Genomic DNA, 20073 nt, shown 5'->3' with positions numbered 1-20073 from the left:
CTCCGTTGTTTTTATTAATATTATCATACTTATGGTTGTTTGTGCTGGGGGGTGTAGAAGGGAGAGTCAAGTGGGCAGTTACATGGTTCTGGTGGGTCGCTGGATGCTGAAATGGAGAATCTCATGGATGATTTGGTGCCTTGTAAGGTTCGAGCTAAGCGTGGCTGTGCTACCCATCCTCGCAGCATAGCGGAGCGGGTAAAGCATTTTTTCCCTTCTCTCTTTTTGCTTGTAATTACCTGTGTTTATATGCAATTTAAATCATTCAATCATTAGTCTAATAAGGTTGCGCGCGTACTTCTCTTGTGCAAGGTTCGTCGAACGCGTATAAGTGACAGAATTAGGAAGCTTCAGGAACTGGTGCCAAATATGGACAAAGTAAGTTATTTATGGGAGTTCCTTGTACTTCTTTCAAAGTTGTGCATAAATAGCAATTTCACGAGGGCTTTGACTTGTGCTAGTTTGAGGGATTTGACACCTGTTATTTTCACACTTCTATCGTGTCTCCCTCTACAGGAAAAATGATGAACAAGACACCCACCTTTAATATCAAATTGATAATCAACTTCTTTATGACATCAATGGTCTTAATGGGTGAGTCTACCGAATGTATGGAGAGAAGTAGCTACGAGGAATAAAAAACGTATTTTATGGCATTTGAATCCAGTTTTGCTGACAGCTAATTCTATTTAACACTATTGAATCTTAAAAGATGAATTTAGAAAAAATCGAAGAACAAATCGTCCAATACTGTTTTTAATGCAATTGATTGACTGTAACTAGATTTATTAGGATTTTGTAAAGAGACAACTTTTGTGATGGGGGACTACATTTTGTTGTAGTACACCTGTGGATATATAGAAGTAAAGTTTACCATTCTCAAAAAAAAAAAAAGAACAAACCGTCCAAGTTTTAGCCATACTTAAAAGGCCAACACTTTTGTAATACCAGTGAGTCCCTCCCAAGTGGTTTTCCATTTTCTATTGGGTTGATTATGGTCAATGTAATACTCATTACTCACCATTTGAGAGATAAGTTCTTACCTATTCACCAAAAGTTCAACCATTATTAGAGTCGGCCTAATCTTTAGAAATTGTAGGGAATAAGATAAATTTTGTTTATCCTCATTGAATCTCTCCTTTGCTTATGCCCAATCCATTTGTGATGAACTCACAATAGCCATTTAGCATTAAAAAAAACCCTGAGCTTTTGCTTAACGAAGCTCCATTCTCGATTTTGTCAAATCTCAACCCTCTTATTGCCAGGTGAAGTAAAGGCCAAATCTTAGGCAAACTAGATTGATTGGTAGGATATTTTAGAAGATTACTCTTAAGTTGTTTGATATGTTCGAGTATGGTTAGAGTATCATTTCAAAATAAGTATTTTGGTCAAACATCAAAGCCAGATTTAAGCAACAATACATTCCCACACTTCAAAAAATACAACCAATAGATCAATTCTTTAACCTTAGGCAATGACCACTAGTACTACCAAGTAGGTTTTGATTCCATGATCTATAATCTAAGTCTTTGTTAAAGAATCCATATATGTTATTGCATAAAAATAAATGAGTTTTTATTTAATGGGTAAGTGCACCAAGTACATCTTGATTTGATGTATAATTTAAATCTGGGTTAAAGAATCCATATATGTTTAATTCTAAGTCGATAAATGAGTTTTTACCTACTATATAAAAAGAATGAGTTCTTAACATAGTAAGAACAAAGAGAGCATTCTCCTACTTCTTTAGAGAATGCACACCAAAATGTCTTTTTCTGCCTGAATGCATACCAAAATATTTTAGATTTTGAGAAAGAATTTAAAATGTCCTTCTATTGATGGACATTCAAGATTGGAGAATACGATAGCTTTGATTTGATTCTCAAGATATCTTAGAGTCTGAGTAGTATTGTACCCCCTCTTTATCATCTCAATCTCTTTCACTCTTCTCTCTTTATACCGTTTGCTCTCTCTCTCTCTCTCTCTCTCTCACCGCTACATTATTTGTTGAGCCTGCCGTCATTGAACTTCTTTTAAACCTCAATGTTAATTTGGCTGATGTCCTGATTTATCCCTAATTCTTATATCATGTCTATGGGATCCTCAATGTTTTGACTTCACTAAGAAACAGTGCCTGGCTCATTTTGGATATTTTTGTGCTGGACAAGATGTCATATGTGTGGTTAATGAGGATCAGCAGTTAAGAATGTACAGAACAAAGAAGAAACGCTATCTTACAATAACGTGATATTTTATGGGTGGTAAAATTTGATTTTCTTTGATTAAGAATGTATTGGTAAAACTAAGGTTTGTAATAAAATGAACTAGAAAGTATCTTGATACTTGCACCACTTTACAGTGAAATTAGCTGCAAATCGATTGACTGATTTATTTCTAGTTGTCTGTGCTATTCTTATTGTACTTCAGGCAATTCATGACTAACATTGAGTTTTTCCATCCACAGCAAACCAACACAGCCGACATGTTGGAAGAAGCAGTTGAATACGTCAAGTTTCTGCAGAAGCAGATTCAGGTAATTCATGAATTCACTCCAGTGATTGAACATCCCAAAACTCTGTGGAAAAGGAAGTGAGTAAGACAAAAATAAATTAAGTGGCGTAGTCAAATCTTTTCTTTCGATAACCTCGGAAACAACAACCAGTTGGCTCCCAGCTTCTGTACATTAGCAGAAAAGGTGAGTCAACGCCAGGCACATGCAATTTCTTAGCTGGTCTCCTTTATCCTGTTTCATTTCTGCACAGAAATTGTTTCCAGTTTCTGATTAATTACATACGAGTTATTACTTTATGAGATCTTTCAATATAGTTATGTCACATGATTTGATTAATGGTAGTTACTGGTCTAGTGAAGCATGTACTTAAGAGAATTGTCACATTTCTATCCAAAGGTGCGTTTCATTTTAGAAATCTAATCCTGCAGGAACTTACGGAGCATCAGAAGAAATGCACGTGCTCAATGAAAGATCAATAATGAGAAGAAGAGAGCTCCACTAGAGTATATAGGCAATAGTTTTGTTAGTTGCATGCAGTTTAGAAATGGTAATTCACTCCTCTATATCCTATTCTTCTTCATGTGTAGATATTAATGGAAATTTGCACGAGCTTTGCTACTTTAGAATCCAGAATCAGCTTCGGCTTTTAATTATTAAATTTAGGTTGTACACTTTTCTGGTGCAGTTGTATCATGTTGTATATGTAGTGTCAATTTGCTTAATAGTCATATTTCTGCAGCAGAAACACTTCACTTTCTGAAGATGTAATCATGATTTGCAGACCTGTCATGTTGAAATCAATAAATATCGTTGCATCAGTGTGAAGTTTAACAGTTGGATGTCTTGGAAAGGCAATATCTTTTTTATTTTCTTTTTACTGGGAGACTTATATTTTTTATCTATGCTTCTCTTTCCATGTTTACAGGTCGGGGTATTTTGTACTTTTAGGATTTAGCGTTCAGATGCTGCACCCCCAATACTTGCATGTTTATGAAGTCCATATAGATAGCTTTTCTTAAACTGAAGGTGCAGTATTACTAGTGCAGTTTTGTCTTTGCAAAATGGAGCTTTTTGGAATTTTTCATTTCTTTGATTGTGCATTTTACATTGTTGATAATACAGGATTGAGTTCGTTCATGATTATTTATTAGTTACTAGTTTAACAAGGTTCAGTTGCTTTATTAAATATATGTACTCAGGTTTTAAAAAAATTAGAGGGCTGAATGTATCGACTCTGTTGATCTGAAGACCTTATTCACTTATTGACATTTACCATGTTACCCTTTGAGGTTTAGGACTGCTTAAGAATGTCTTCTTATCGGGTGATTATACATGTCGCCTGTTAAGCATGAACACTTTTGAGTAGATGCAGCTCTAGAATTTTTAGAACATGGGTGCACCACTGGAATTGATCCCTATTCTTCTAGGTAAATAACTCAACAATTAACTAAGTGCACCATTTAGCCTTCTTGGAGTATAGGTGTTAGTAGATAATATTATACCAATTCAAAAGAATATAAAATATGTACATAAAATACCTAGTTTCACCTATAGACCATGGGTTCATGTGCACCATAATCTACCCAATAAATCCACCCTTGCTTTTGAGATGCGTTTAATGGCCAAGTTCCTAGTTATGTACTTGAAGGTCTTGAGGATGGCCCAAAAGAGAGAAAATAAATAAATAAATAAATAAATAAAGCAAAAGAAGATTTCACCTCCTCTTCCTCATGAAAGACTGATGATATGAAAGGTCAAGTGTATCCTTTCGGTTACACACACAAATAGACATTCTTGTGAAGTGAGTATTAATGCTGGAATAGTTTGGGTGTTATGAATCAGCCCAAGCCCTGGGTCGATATCCATAGGGATGTCACACAAGCAACTATTGGGCTGAGAAATTGAAACAAAAGACCTTCACAAAGGTTGATTTGGGATCCAGGCCCAATTAGCAACTAGTTTAAAAGGACCCTTAGTTAGAAAGAATAGTTTATGCGTATTATGATCATGCTTAGGCAAAGTCTATATCTCTCATCCTACTTTCTCTACATCTAGTTCCTCGTCTCCTTCTTCATTCGATCTTAGTTCTTACTTTCAACTGTATTTCGGTTTGGGCTTTTGCCTTTTGAGTTGTTGCATTTACTTTGTGGAATTGTAATTGAACTTTGCCTATAGGTCTACACTTTTTTTTTTTTGATGACAAGGGAAACCCGCAGCCGCGCACCCAATAGCTCGCAAACCACATAGGAGAGGTATTCAGCACTAGGCAATCCCAGTGCGACGAGCCGCTCCTATAGGTCTACACTTTATTTCTTCTTCATTTAGTGCTCTGATAAAAGAGCAAGTATGCCTTATCAATAGAAAGTGGAAGTTTCTTGTAGAAGTGACAGATAGCACATCTTAACATACCATACATATTAAATATAAACCTATAGGAAAATCATGTGTTCATTATACATTATGGAAGCAACTGGTGTGTAGATTGGGAAAAAGCTCAGGTTAGTGTTATCTGCTGGAAATAAACAGGTTTTCGTAAATCATGTTTTACTTGGGAAGTAAGGAGGAGCTGAAGAAATTATAATGTTGTAGCATGTATATTATCGGCAACATCCCCATGCACATGTGTTCATAGCATTATAAACAGTGCTGTTGCAGGGATCAATTGCCTGCTATTCACTCTTAGCCCTGGTGAGTAATCTTCTTATTTGTCTTTCTCAAAAAAAGTAATCTTCTTATTTGTATATAAAAACATAATAATGTATTATATTGCAACATTGCTTTTAGATAGTTGCTCTCTCTTGCTAGATTTGAATAAGAATGAATATGTATCGCGTAACTGGCATTAATAAACCAATGGTGATGCACGATATTGTAAGGAAAACTGACATTTGGCTAATTTTCACTCTCTGGAGTCTGGATTATGAAAGATGAAATGGATTACCTGTATTTGATGAGGCAGTGAAGGGAGGGGGAGGAGTGTGTGTGTCATTGCATAATAAAAACATCCACAGAAAGGAAATTACCTATTTTAGTTTGTGTTATACATCTGATATCCTAAAGAAAATTTTCTTCTGTTTCTGATAAAGAATATTGTTTTGTTGAATCTTGTTTGTTATTTTCCATTCTGCCAACAACATATATAAGAATTTATGATTTGATTCATCATGAGTACAGTACAATAACCTACTGTCAAAAAGACTTGGGCCCTGTTTGTTTGTTTTGTTTGTTATCAGACAGGGGATAGGACATCCGGATACATAGAGGAGGGATGTATCCAATATGGGAGGAATATATCAGAGAGGGGTTAGGATCCGGATACATAGGGGAGGGATGTATCCGAGAGGGATAAGGATGTATCAACGAGATGAAAGTGATGTATCCGAAAGGGAATTTTTGAAATTATTTTAAATGGTAGGAAATTTTAGAGATTATGGTAAAGTAAGATGTGCATTTGGGTAATTTTTCCTTATATTAAGGTGCTTGAATTTGAAAACCTATATGATTATTAAGATATTGTATCTAGATACGGACGCCAGATAATTAAGATTGTTTATCCGTAGCATTTAAATGTGTGTAATTCATCTTGATATCAATTTTTAAGAGAAAATTTTAAGTTTTATACCCCCTCTGTTTTAACTTGGCTTGGATTTTTAGAAAGTAATGAAGGAGTCTTGTAGCTTTAAACTAAAGGTATGCAGCGTGTATCAAAATACTTTTTAATCTTGTGGTTTTAAACATTTCACGTGAAAAGTTAGAATTAAAGAGTTGCTCAAATAAGGAAAGAAACATTCTTTATGAAATAGACTATAAATAGTAAAGTAGGACAAATAAATTGAAACGGAGGAAGCATTATTTATAAAATAGTTAACCAATGTACCCACACTCGGAAAGTTAGTGGGGGTGATGTTCGGCATGGTTGTGAGGTGGTAGCTGGTCGTGATGGGTGATAGTGGTAATGTAATACTAGTAGGTTGTTGGCAATTGTACGATGGTGGCGGATCGTGATAATTAGATGGTGATGACCAGCGGTGGTGATGTACATAGTGGTTTACAAGGTTACTTTTGGAAGATTTTTTAGTGCAACACCTTAATGATTTTAAGAACATGCATAAATAAGATTAAGGAAAAAAAGTACTCCACACACTTAGTATATTGCAATATAAAGGACTCTAATTCTACCCCTATTAAGTGGAAAGTGGAAACAAATGAGGCTTTAGAAGTATTATAATCAATGGAAGTAATAGGATATGGAAAAAAAATAAATTAAAATATTACCTAGTTGATATAAAAAAACAAAAAAAACTAATCCAAAATAGCATTGCTTTTTCTCTTTCCATTTATTTTTTGGGCATAAGTTTATATTCACTTAACAAACACACATATGTACTTTCAAAATTGTTCAACATGTGTATGTGAATTAACCTTTAGTCTCATTTGCCAATTTAATCCATCAATATGTACAATTGATCAATTCGTTCATTTTGGAAAATTGATAAATGTAAAGAAAAAGAATTTTAACAATTCCTTAATATGCATAACTGGTCAACTCATTCATTTTTAATTGTGGAAAATTAATAAAGTGGAAAAAAATAAATAAGAATTTTAACAATTAAAAAAAGTAAGAATTTTGACAATTAATCAATTTGTTACTAACATCTTTATTCCTTTTTACACACTGTTTGGATCATTGTTATCCATTGTATTGTATTGTATCGTTACTATACCTACAATGTTTGTTTTGATTGTTACTTAAAATGTATTGTATTGTATTGTTAAATTTCGTTGTTACGTAACAATGAAAACCCCTATTTTATGGAACAACCGATTTGGTGTGTTCCCATTGTTACTTAATTTCTTTTTCCAATTATATCTTTACATAATATTTCAAAATACTATTTTACCCTTTACCTTATATTATTTAATTCTAGTCAAACCTCCTACCCTAGAATAATTAAGGATATTTTAGTAAATTTATAAATTACAATACAGTACGATACAATCAAACCAAACAATTAAAATATTATTAAACAACAACAAACAATACAGTCTTGCCAAACATTATATTTATCATACAATACAGTACATAGAGTACAATACAATACAATACATTATGAAACAATGGGTAACAATGATCCAAACAGAGTGTAAGTGGTTATTGATAGCACTTTAGATATATAGCTTTAATCTTTCAAAATTTCCAAGTTTGTCACACTGGAAATTCCTGGTTCTTGTTAGCATATAATTAAACTAAATATGTACACTAAAATTACTAGTGCTGAATGATATAACATACGATCCATGGGTTCAAATCTCAATACTTTCGGTACGAAATATATATATATATACTATTTGTATAGATAAGAATTAATTTTGGACCTATAATTTTATAATTTTAACGATTTTTAGTGATAAGAACCTAACATGGCAAGCGAATCGAATGTATATCTCATAATATTTCAAAATACTATTTTACCCTTTACCTTATATTATTTAATTCTAGTCAAACCTCCTACCCTAGAATAATTAAGGATATTTTAGTAAATTTATAAATTACAATACAGTACGATACAATCAAAACAAACAATTAAAATGTTATTAAACAACAACAAACAATACAGTCTAGCCAAACATTGTATCTACCATACAATACAGTACAATAGAGTACGATACAATACAATACAATACATTATGAAACAATGGATAACAATGATCCAAATAGAGTGTTAGTCTATTCTTTTTTATAAAAAAATCAAACAAATTGTAAATATTAAGATTTTTTTATGAAGAAGCTAAAAATAGTAGAGACTATACCATATCACAAAACTTCATTTACCTATAAATAGTGCTAGATATGAGTGTGAAATTTGTACAACAAACATGGATGAGAAGATGAAACTTGTTTGTTCTATTGCTAACAAGATGGATGAAGAAGAAAGGAAGCTGGAATTACTCTTTTTTGCATGCTTGGAAGATGCAGAAAAAATGAAGTATATACACAAGAATAATAGACCTGATTTTCTTGTTTATTTAGACATGAAACACAAGGAGATTAAGAAGGTCAAAATTCAACAATGAAGGAGGCTGAAAGTAGCAATTGATGATGATTTAAGAAAAAAAGTTTTTTTTTTCTTCTTGAAATGAGATATCTATCTTAATTTGTTCTTGTGTTAATCTTTTCTATTAATGAAAAAAAATGTTGGTTTTATTTGAAGTAAAGTATGTTCTTTTTTCTAGGTTTCATTTGTTTTTACTATCAATGTAGTTATTATTCTCTTGAACAATATTGTGGGAGTGTCGTCAATTTTGCGATGCGCGAATTTGATTTAGTTGAATCTTAATATGAATATCAAACATCAAATAACTAAAAAAAAATGACGATATACCTAAACTTTAATTTCAATTGAATAAGCTCTCCTTAGAAAGAAAAAAAGGAATACTAACAATTTTAGTTAGCTTGTTAAAAGAAATTCTTCTTAAAATCAAGAATGTTCTTCTTTTTCCTTGTATGATTAGTCTTTCTTTTAATGTAGTTATCATTTGCTCTTGAATAAGGAAATTACAATAATATTTAAACTGTAATCCAATTGAATCAAGTTCTACATAGTCATAGTCCATAGAATGAAACAAGAAGAAGGGATCTTAACATTTTAACATTTTTAATCAGTCTATTAAAATATTCATTTGCCTAATTTTAGCAGGTTGTAATCATCACTGCTAATTATATTTTGTGTACTAATTTAAAATTATAAAAATAAAATAGAGATCTTTTTTTTTTTGCTAACTATTGTATAGCATAAAAATTTTATAACAAAAAACAAAATAGATTAATAGGCTGAAGGACCACTAGGAATGACAATGGGGCAGGGCAACACAAGTGCGGGGCAGGTCTAAGTCTATGTGAGGCGGGGCATGCTTAAGGTAATGTGGGGCGGGGTGGGTTGGAACAAATCATTTAAGAAATTAAGCGGGTTGCAGGTGGAAACTTTTTTCTCTACTCTCTTAGTCTAATCTCTCGGCCTTTTCAACTCTCATATCAGATTTAAGAGAAGAATGTGACGACCCGCCATGTCATCATGCCATAGAAGCGCCATGTAAGTGTCACATGACACAAAGTTGCCCATGTGGATGACTTACATAGGAAAAAGACTTGTCCTTGTGGATAATTCTCAAAATATAGAGAGATTCCTATGGAAGTTCCTAGAGATTTTAGGATTTGCATGGAAGGTCCTTGAATTTTTTTAGCATTGTAGAAGATTTTAGAGAGATGACTATTTTGTAATTATCTAGGGATTAATGTAACAATTATTATTTACACTTTAGCCCCTAAGTTAGTAGTATAAATATAGAGACATCCATTTGTAAATTCATCAAACAAAAATCAACAAAGTTCTCTACAATACAATTCTTTCTAGCAATCCTCTATGGTTCTTTCTTCCATTCTCTTAGCGATCTCTAGAGTTTTAGGCTGACTTGGCATAGCAAGATCGTGAGCAAGTGATGCAAGATCGTGAGCAGGTAGTCAAGTGCCGCACGTGTGCTTAGTAAAAGAGTAAGGACATGACAATGTGGTATCAGATGAAGGTTACAACTAAGGAATGACAAGCAACAGAAAAATCAACGTTGCTAACACTCAAGACAACGTCACCCAAGATGCTGCCGGCAAGAAAGACTGGCAAAAAGAGGAATGTTAAGCCAAATGAAGGGCTTTCATCCCAAAAACCTTCTACCACTGAGGTAAGCGATCGGTAGAGAGGGGATTACAAAGGTTAATGCGGGGATGATGTTGTTGAGATATTTGGCCAACGCTTGGGTAAAGTAAAATGCACTCTAAGCGTTCTTGAGGGGCATATTCTTGAAGAGATCAAAAACATCTTAAATGACTTGGATGGGAGTATCCAAACAGAGATAGAGATGAGATAGACCATCGCTACCTTAGAATACAGGCTCATATTGTTGGGAACTATCGATGCCATGAAGGGAATGATAGAGGCACTCAAAGAGCAGGTCAATGTTGGCATGACGAGGGAGGCTAAGATTGAGGCTCCCATGCCACCAATGTTTAAAGAAGTTCATAGAGAACTTTTTGAAACTTGGAGAACTATTTCCGACATGAAAATGTAAGGGATGACAATGCCAAGATCAACACTGCAGTGTTGTACTTGTCAGAGACTGCCATGTTATGGTGGACACATAAATCGGCTGATGCTAAGAGAGGTTTGTGCACTATTATCACAAGAGATCAGTTCAAGGCCGAGTTTAAACGATAATACTTTCCAAATAATGTTTTGTACGAGGAAAGACGTAAATTTCGAGAGTTGAAGCATACATGGAGCATACTCGACTATATCAAAGAGTTCATGACCCTTATGCTTCAAATCCCCAACCTCACTTGTGATGATTTATTGTTCTACTAAATGGACGAGTTGCAAAATTGAGCTAAGCAGGAATTACAATGTCGATGAGTCACTGATATAGATCAAGTCATAATGGAAGTTGAATCATTGGTGGGTTTCAGGAATGAAAAGTATGACAAAGACTGAGGCAGTAAGTCAGAAGATGACATTGCTAAGGGTGGATGAGATTCTAGTAAAAGCAAGGAAGTACATCAGCAACACCACAAGACTTCGGATACCCATAAGTTCGATAATAAGAAGTCAATTGATCGTCAGAGCTATGCAGAAAAGTAAGCACATTCCGAGAGAAAAGGTTGCTACATATGAAGGGCCCCATAAAACTTCAAGGATTGTCCGGACCTAAGGAGTCTTAGCACTATGATACGTGAATAGAAGGAGTAAGCGAAAGAAGAGAGTTCGATCACAGCTCAACTATGAGTGATTGGACTATGTGAAGCCATCACAAAGTCAGATATCCAAGTTAAAAAGAATAGAAATCAGTAAATCAGTATGTAGATCTTATCATAAACAATAAGCCCAATCGTGCATTAGTTGACACTGGAGAACCTCATAATTTTATGACACAGACTGCAGCGAAAAAACAAGAGTTAAAACATGCTCCAACAAACTCTCGTGTCAAAATCGTAAATGTTGATCCTTAAAATGCTCATGGTGTTGCCAATGATGTTGGTATCAAATTGGGCAATTGAAAAGGTATGACAAACCTTACCATTACAAAGATGAATAACTTTGACTAGGATAAAAGTTCTTCACATAGTGTCATACCTTGATTGACCCCTACCTCCATTGTCTCTGGGTCATGGAACGAGAGGAACTTGCATGGTGCCTACGTTAACTATACCACACAATCAGAATCAAGCACAATTTTCAGTTATACAACTTTTGAAGGGGCTCAAGAAGGAAAAACTGATGTTCTTAAAAACGACTACAAGTTTTGAGAGAGACAAAGACAAAAAGCCATTATCGTATTTCACGACCATTGGAAAGGGAAATCATCGAAAGAATCGTCGAAAGAAGCTACACGAGAACGGTATGAGGACTTGTGGCTATTCAAAAATAAGATTCGCGAGTTTATGCCGAAGCAATGCGTCGTGGTTGTCGTAACAGGTGGGGGAGAGTGTGACGACCCACCATGTCATCATGCCATATAAGTACCATGTAAGTGCCACATGACACAAAATTTCCCATGTGGATGACTTACATAAGAGAAAGACTTGTCCTTGTGGATGATTCTAAAAAAATAGAGAGATTTCTTAGGGAAGTTTCTAGAATTTTTAGGATTTGCATGGAAGGTCCTTGGAATTTTCTAGCATTGTAGAAGATTCTAGAGAGATGACTATTTTGTAAATATCAAGGGACTTATGTAACAATTATTATTTACACTTTAGCTCCTAAGTTAGTAGTATAAATAGAGGGGCATCCATTTGTAAATTCATCAAGCAAAAATCAACAAAATTCTCTACAACACAATTCTTCCTAGCAATCCTCTAGTATTATTTTTTCCATTCTCTTAGCGATCCCTAGAGTTTTAGGCTGACTTGGCATAGCAAGATCGTGGGCAAGTGATGCAAGATCGTGAGCAGATTGTTAAGTGTCACACATGTGCTTAGTAAAAGACTAAGGACGTGACAAGAAAACTCAACAATTACTCTCTTGCCTCTTTCTCTGATTTAGCAATTTAGAAATTGTTTATTTAAGAGCACATATAAGAGCAAAAGCTCTTAATTATTTTAGCAAAATAACAAAACGTAGAAACAAATAGAGATAACATAAGCAGGGCGAATATTTGCGGGGCGGGACAAATCTATATATATATTATTATTATATAGAAGAGTGAAGACGACCGGACAACCAAGGGTAAAAGAGTCTTTTACTACTAAATAATAATATCCATCATCCACACACTAAAGAGGAATTTTCTAGAAAGATAAGCCCAAGGACAACCAAGGGTAAATGAGTCTTTTACAAAGAGTCTTTTACTACTAAATAAATATGATTGAAGAGCAGAATAGTAATTGCCAGGGTATTGTCAATTTTTGTTTTAAATTAAATTTCAAATTACAATAACAACACTTGAATTACGAGGAGAAGTACTGAAATATCAAATAACTAGAGATAGAGATAAGAATGGGGATGAGAAGTTAAGACTCTAGAAAGAAGATGAGAGGAATAGAAGGTTTCTTCATAATACGCATAACCTCTCTTCCTAACTTCTCTTTCTTTTAAATTAGTTTCTAATTCAGTCTGGATCCCAAATCAACCTTTTTTGACCCAATAACTGATTTTGTGACGTCAAAGTTCCTGTCGGGCCGGGGTTAATTCATAACATTGGGTATCCGCATGTGTCTATCATTTTGAAGTGTAAAATGTTGGGTATGTGCTCAAGCACTGGTCATTCCCTCCTAGTATATATATATAATGTTATTGGAACCATCCACACAAATTATTTCTTTTAATATTGGTGGTCAACATATTTGCACATGACGTGATTTTGTTAGTTTTTGACTTGACTTATCACAATACATTATTTGACACATGATATGAATCTTTAGGATAAGACGACATCTTGAGTTTAGCATAATGAAATCATCATTTATAGTAAAATTAGGTACGAATCAAAAAATTGTCATGGTTGTGCTTAGTTGTTTAAGAATTGAGCAATTAGAATACTTTTCTTTTGATATGTTAAATGAAGGAAAAAACTACAAAGACATTATAGTTTTTTTTTTTTTTGAGTGAAGATCCAAAGTAGACTTCCTAGGAATTGGCGAGATTTCACAAAAATTAGAGATGAAATTTGTCACGAAGAAGAAGATATAGTAATGGGTATGATTTACCTAGTTTTATATGTAGTTCCTCAATAGACACAATCAAAATGATACAATAGTCTGAAGGGACACAAGAGTTGAATAAGTGGGTTTAAAAGTAAAAATAAAAGATAAAAAAAATAAAAAATACAAAGGAAACATGAAAGTAAATTCCTAAACTCTAAAGCTGCCACATAGGCGGGCCTAGAATTCTCTTTTATGTATTTTCTGTTTTATAGAAAATGAAGAGATGACGACCAAGGGTAAATCTGTCATTTACCTCAAAGAAAAGACAAAATAGAGGGCAAATCCGTCATTTACCTGAAAGACGAATTAGCGTTTTCTCAACATTTCTAGAAGAATCCATTCTATCATATCTTTGTTCCAACAATGGAGAAACATCCGCTCCTTCACAAGTATTCAGAAGTCTCTTTTCTCCGAACTTGAATTCAAGACCCGCTCATTAACTTCATCTTCTCAGCTGGGTGTGCAATTTTAGGTCAGCTTTTGTTTCAATATTTGCCCTAATCTACTTGTGGAAAAGATTAAATTTTACAATTTCATAACTGAGTTTGAGATTGTTGTTGTATTGTTATATTCAACTTTTGGCGCAGGTGGAAGAGGTGTTGTCCATGGTTAACATATCCAGATCCCCGGTCATGTTTGTGGGATGTGGTTAATCGCACACACGGCAAATTCAGTTTAGTTTTTCTCCCAATTTTTTCTTAATCTTCTCCTGGTTCTGTCATATTTTCCAATTTATGAGTTAAGTTCAAGTCTACTATTGTTATTGTTCTGCCTTAACTCTCTCTTTGATGTTCTGCCACATTCATTGCTTTTTCTCGAAATAGAGAAATTGAATAATGGAATCGAAAATTAATAGTTTCTTCAATTCTTTTTCTTTTATCCCCAAAAGTGTAGACTCATCTAAATTTTGCAGTGATGAATTCAACTATAAGAGGGTATGGAAATATGTTTTGCTTACATACCAACGAAGACCTCGAAATTCATCTGGGTATAATGTAAATTACTTCTTCTCCGTTTTCCATCATTGAATTACTCTTTTTATCTTCTTCTCAAGTGTTTGATTGGTAGTAGAGATGGACAACTCTTTCTTTTTTGTCTCTATCGCATAAAAAATAGACTGCTGCCTTCTCTGGTGTCGGAAAGAGCTTGGACACTACACTCTACAACACAAATTCAAGTGCAGGGGCAGATTTCCTTGCCCCTTTTGTAACAATCACAATAGGTACTATCATGCTTTCATTTCAAAATTAGCTTTAATGTTGAAAATTCGAGGTTCCTGAATAACAATGGAATGTTTTTACTGATCGGCTCTAATGGTCTATATCCTTAACTTACTGATTGTCTTCGAGTATGATGTAAAGACTTGATTGAATAGTACAGTGAAGGATGTTTGCTAAAATAAATGAATAGTAGACCTATTTGCTTGAGGGAAGTGTTGATACATATACGGATTAATTAAGATTGGAGCTCTATTGATTAACTTCGATTCTTGAATCTAAACTTAGTGCAACATTCTAATAAAGATACTCCTTTGATTATGAATGAAGAATGACAATTATATTTCTATATAGCACTCTAAAAGTCTTATCACCATTTTGTCTGTTGAATTTGTTTTCTCCATTGTTTTTAAATCACACAATCTCTTGTGTCTTTCATGTTGGCTACTGAGAGAGAACCAGTTAACTATTGTTAACTAATACTGATTCTCACCTTATCTTCTACTACTACTAATCATGGTAAAAAAAATGTAGTTTGGTGTACACATTAGGTGTCGGTAACTTTTTTCCTTCAAACTATTCCAGCGAAGAAGGCAAGTGTTAGAGCAACAGTAAAATTGTCTCTATCTGACCTATGGTCACTGGTTCAAGTCATGGGATCAACCATTTATTCTTGTGTCAAGGTAGGTTGCCTACATCCCGCCAACATTATATTTCATAGAGCTTGTGTGCACTTACCAAACTACCATGCCCCTCCGTCCACAACAATTAGCACACACACCTAATAACAAGGACATCACAGTAAAATTACTTTGTTATCGTAATCGAATAGACCCTATGAAATATAGCTGGACTGGTTATTTTTTTCTTTAACTTCTTTAATAACAATTAAGATTCTACATTAACACTTGACTAATAGTAAATGGGCTTCCTCTGTTCTTTTTTCCATCATAAAGTTTTATTTTTTCATGTTGCTTCTAAATTAAAACTTGTATCCTTTTAATTCTAATCTTTTATTCTTTTAGGTGAACCAAGAAAATCAAAAATGTTGGATGCATAAAAATATAAGCTATAATTAATCTCTCTTTTTCGAAGACAAACGCCTTAAGCTCTAAATTTTTGGGGACCTAATATTTTTATCAAGAAGAAGATATATGATGTGCACGTTAGAGCTTTAAAGATCATAGTTCGTCTTCACGAGCTCACTTGAATGTTTGAAGGATTTCATACTATTTGGAGTGGCGAGGAAACAAATTCCTTAGCTAGATTGTGTTATTACCAGGATAACGAATATCTTATTGGTTTGGTTATCGATTTAAGGTGTTTACAAACTGATAAACCGAATCAGTAATTCACAAAACGGATCGAACCGATTGATAAGCACCCCTATTAAGTCCATGGAATTAACAACTTAACATAGTGGTAGGTTTAAAGAAGCCAAGTACCTGCTTTTGACACAAGATTTCTTTAGGAGGAATTCAGTTGTCTTTTAAATGCTTGGCCAGATTTTCTTTTTGCTTTGGAATTAGCTAATTTTGAGTTTTTCTTTTACCCTTTCTATTATAATCCTTTTCCTTTGTGCTATGTGTAATTGCAGGTTCAACTCAAAAGCTAAGTTGGACAAACATCTCAATCTTGAATATTCATCTTCTGCAATCATTTTGTGCCTCACTTCGGAGTGTACCTTAATTTTTTCTCCATTCTTGCACCAGACTGTTCTATTATTTATGGTGAGTTTCGTTTGAATTTTGTTTCCTCTTTTGTGTTTGTATTGTATCGACTAATATTGCACATGTAGAGCTATTTCTTCGTATCTCTCGCTCCGATCTTTTGTAGTGTATGTGAATTTAGTTCATTGTGGCACCTCTCTATGGCCTCCATTTATATTTATAATTTTTCTTCTCTTTTTGGAATTTTTAATGTCTAAATATTTTAATTAATCTTTTATTCTTTATCCATAATCACTTGTAATTAATTTATTAAATTTATTGGTAAAAACAATCAACCCTCCCTCTCCCCCCACGTCTAAGATCATGACCAATTCTTCAACTCTTGATCTTCTCTTTTAATTATTATTTATACTCTTTTATGACATTAAATGTTTTTTTTGTCTCAAAATCAATTGTGGAGTTGAAGCATTATCTCCTTTCATAGTTACTATAAATTTCCAACTATTTATGTCATGGAGAAATATTTTTTTGTTCACCAATTGCTTCCCTTATAATGGGACTGCTTAGGCAATTTTCAGGTACCATTTTTTTTATATTACAAATATTAATATTATATAAGATTTTAATAATGATATTTTGTATCATACTTTCATCATTATCATTTTAGATGACTGTTCTTTTCAATTATTTTTCTTTTTTGTATCACAATTTCATCATTATCATTTAGATGACTATTTTTCTAGTTGGTTTTGCTATTTTATTAGATTCTTGAATTTATTTGGAACAAAATAATTATGTTTTGTTCATTTTATTCATGTTATCTTATTATATTGCTTCATTCTTGTATTTATTTCTATACTAATGTTGTTTTTTTATTTAAATTTTGATTTCTCAATTGATCTATTTTCACATTAATGTGTAGAATATTATCTTTTCTAATTTATATTATATTATGTTGTGGATTACCACAATATGCATTATTTTACTTCTTATATTAATGTGGATTTTATGGGCAAGCACAAAAAATTGATGATTATTGATAGAGTAATAACCCATTTTTCCTATTGACATTTTAGTTGCTTTAGTTAATGATAATGGTCATGCACAATTTTTCTTGATATTTTGTTTGTTTACAACTAATGCTTACTTCTCTTTTAATGTCATTCTTTATTTAGACTTTAATTTCTCAATTGATAAGCTAATTGAAATTATTCTTGATTTTTTTAAAGTTAACCTACATTCAAACAATTTACCTTAACTAATTTAGAACATATTGTGGGATTTGTCAAAATATGTGTTATTGAACTTCCCTAATAATGTGAAATGATAAGACATAAGTTGTAAGATTCATAGTCTAATATCTCATTTTTATTATTGATAATTTAGTAGCTTCTTTGTATCCATAAAAATCTTTACATATATACAATAAAATTTGATAAAGTGAGACATCACTTGGGTCATGATTCATAATTTCATATTCATCTATTTTTTCAATTCTTTCCCTTTTCTTATTTATATCTCTAGAATTTTTTTAATCTTTTAACATAAAAAGTTAAAAAAAATTATGTTACAAATTATTATATATAGAGTATTTTTTTTCTTCATATTATTATTTTTCTTTTGTTCAATGGTGTGGTTTCTTAAAATGTGTCAATATGGTGATAAAACTTAAAATCATTTGAAATTTAATAATGCTCCTGAGAGTCATTTAGAAGAATTTGGAAAGAGGAGTAATTACTATGTTAGTTTTTCACATTTATAATTGTTTATCACTAATATTGTACTTTGTTTTCTATACACATGCTTATGTTGTTGATTAATTGCAGTTATATGATAGAAAAACATTGTACTAAAAATCTTATATATAGGATCTTAATATTTTTATTTTATTTAAGATAGTTTCTCTAAGGCTATTAATCATGTATTTTTTATTTAATTTTTAGTTATTTTTTTCTTCAACAAGATCATTAACAATTACATTTACATCAGAAAATGACATATTATAAGCATTTATTTTATTTATCACTTAAAGTGTATATGACCTGATAACTAAGTGATTTTTATACTTATTACTATATCATAACTTCTAGAAAAGAACACATTTAAATGGATAAAAGCATATTAACGTTCAATTATTACTACTTCAATATAAAAGAATAGGAATGGGATATTTAAATTGTGCTAATTTAAGGAATTGTTTTCTTTTTCAATGAAGTTAATATGTCAGGAAGAAATTTAAAATATAGTTAAAGTGAGTAAGAATTTAGTATTTAGTTATTTATTTATTTTTTACTTTTTTTTATCCCTCCCTAGGAGCTCCCACCCCTTTTGCTCCCTTGGTGACTCGAACTCGCAACCTTCGGGTTGGAAGTGAGGGGTGCTTACCATCCGAGCAACTCCCTCTCGTCGCATTTAGTTTATTTGAATTTGAATTTGAATTTCGAAATTAAAATACTATTTTAAAAAAATCATGAATCTAATATTTTTTTTCGCGCGGCCATGTTTTCTAGTTAAAAATAGGAGAAAATATTATGCCAGGCGGGGCGAATTATAAATAGGAGAAAATTTTATGCGGGGCGGAGTGGGTTAAGCTTCAACCTGCCCCGCACCCGCTCCAACCCGCCCCATTTTCATTCCTACTTTTCATCATAATTGTGGAGGATATTTTTGTAAAATAAATATTTTTTATATAATGCATACTATTTTTAATATACACCAAACCAAATAATGAATAAGAAATAGTATATGCAAAACTAATACAAGCATTGCTAATACACTCTATTGAGCATTATTTTTATACGCTTTACCAAACGACCTCGTAAATAGCAAAGAGAACTTTCGTCTTTTTTTCTTCTCCAAGTATATTCAAGTGTATATAACATAATTCTCAATATCTATATTTATATAGTTGCATATATAGAGGTAGAAGCGGATCCAGAATTCAAAGATTATGGGTGTCATATTGTTTAAATAGGGTAAACGGGTCAGTTCCTTCAATTATAAATTATAATTTCGGTTATTTAATTTTTTTTTCTATTTTTATAAATAAATTAATCAAACATGAACATTCGGTATTTTTTTTAGATATGCTAATATTAAAGATATTCACCTAAGTAGTTTTTTTAGGAATAAAGAACTCTATAACTTTAAGAAAACAAGAGATTTTTCATAACATTAATAATTTGAATTTGTATAAATCATCTAATACCATATAGTTGAGAAAAAGTAAAAAAAATTATAGCGTCAATCCAATTATCTCCACTTAGTGTGACGTGAAAGATCGAAAGAACCTTTAAATTCAAAAGTTTTATATCCATCATTTAAAAAAAAAGAAGATACTATCTAAATATATTTTAATTAATATTTATGAGACGTTCATAAATAAATATTGATCTGTAATTAATATAGAATATACACACAATATTC

General features: G+C 32.5%; 1 protein-coding gene and 1 long non-coding RNA gene across 6 annotated transcripts in view; both read left to right on the top strand.

Moving 5' to 3' along the window:
- LOC102596464 (transcription factor bHLH81-like) overlaps nucleotides 1-5221 on the top strand; it is a 7267-nt gene extending 2046 nt beyond the window's left edge. Inside the window, exons 2-6 of one of the 3 annotated variants that reach the window (XR_368031.2) lie at nucleotides 58-198; nucleotides 313-378; nucleotides 2465-2533; nucleotides 2941-3059; nucleotides 3438-5221. Coding sequence is in view for 1 of the 3 variants with exons in the window: in XM_006356440.2 (XP_006356502.1) it covers nucleotides 58-198; nucleotides 313-378; nucleotides 2465-2533; nucleotides 2941-2991 (327 nt within the window). In the remaining 2 variants the exon portion in view is untranslated. Of the gene's footprint in view, nucleotides 1-57; nucleotides 199-312; nucleotides 379-516; nucleotides 595-2464; nucleotides 2534-2940; nucleotides 3344-3437 lie in introns of those variants that run through there. The other 2 variants (XR_001474574.1, XM_006356440.2) reach the window with 2 other exon arrangements.
- Nucleotides 5222-14112: 8891 nt separating this feature from the next.
- Nucleotides 14113-16790, top strand: LOC102596024 (uncharacterized). Of its 3 annotated transcripts, none has more exons than XR_368029.2 (4): nucleotides 14113-14232; nucleotides 14348-14433; nucleotides 14674-15660; nucleotides 16575-16790. It is a non-coding gene; the product is annotated as an uncharacterized lncRNA (long non-coding RNA). The 3 variants fall into 3 exon arrangements; XR_368030.2 differs by having other exon boundaries at nucleotides 14348-14755; nucleotides 14877-15660; XR_368028.2 differs by having other exon boundaries at nucleotides 14348-15660.
- Nucleotides 16791-20073: the final 3283 nt, after the last annotated feature.

The sequence above is a fragment of the Solanum tuberosum genome, unplaced genomic scaffold (assembly GCF_000226075.1).
Source record: "Solanum tuberosum cultivar DM 1-3 516 R44 unplaced genomic scaffold, SolTub_3.0 scf00222, whole genome shotgun sequence".
NCBI classification, from domain to species: domain Eukaryota; kingdom Viridiplantae; phylum Streptophyta; class Magnoliopsida; order Solanales; family Solanaceae; genus Solanum; species Solanum tuberosum.
This window is presented reverse-complemented; position numbering and strand designations above follow the sequence as displayed.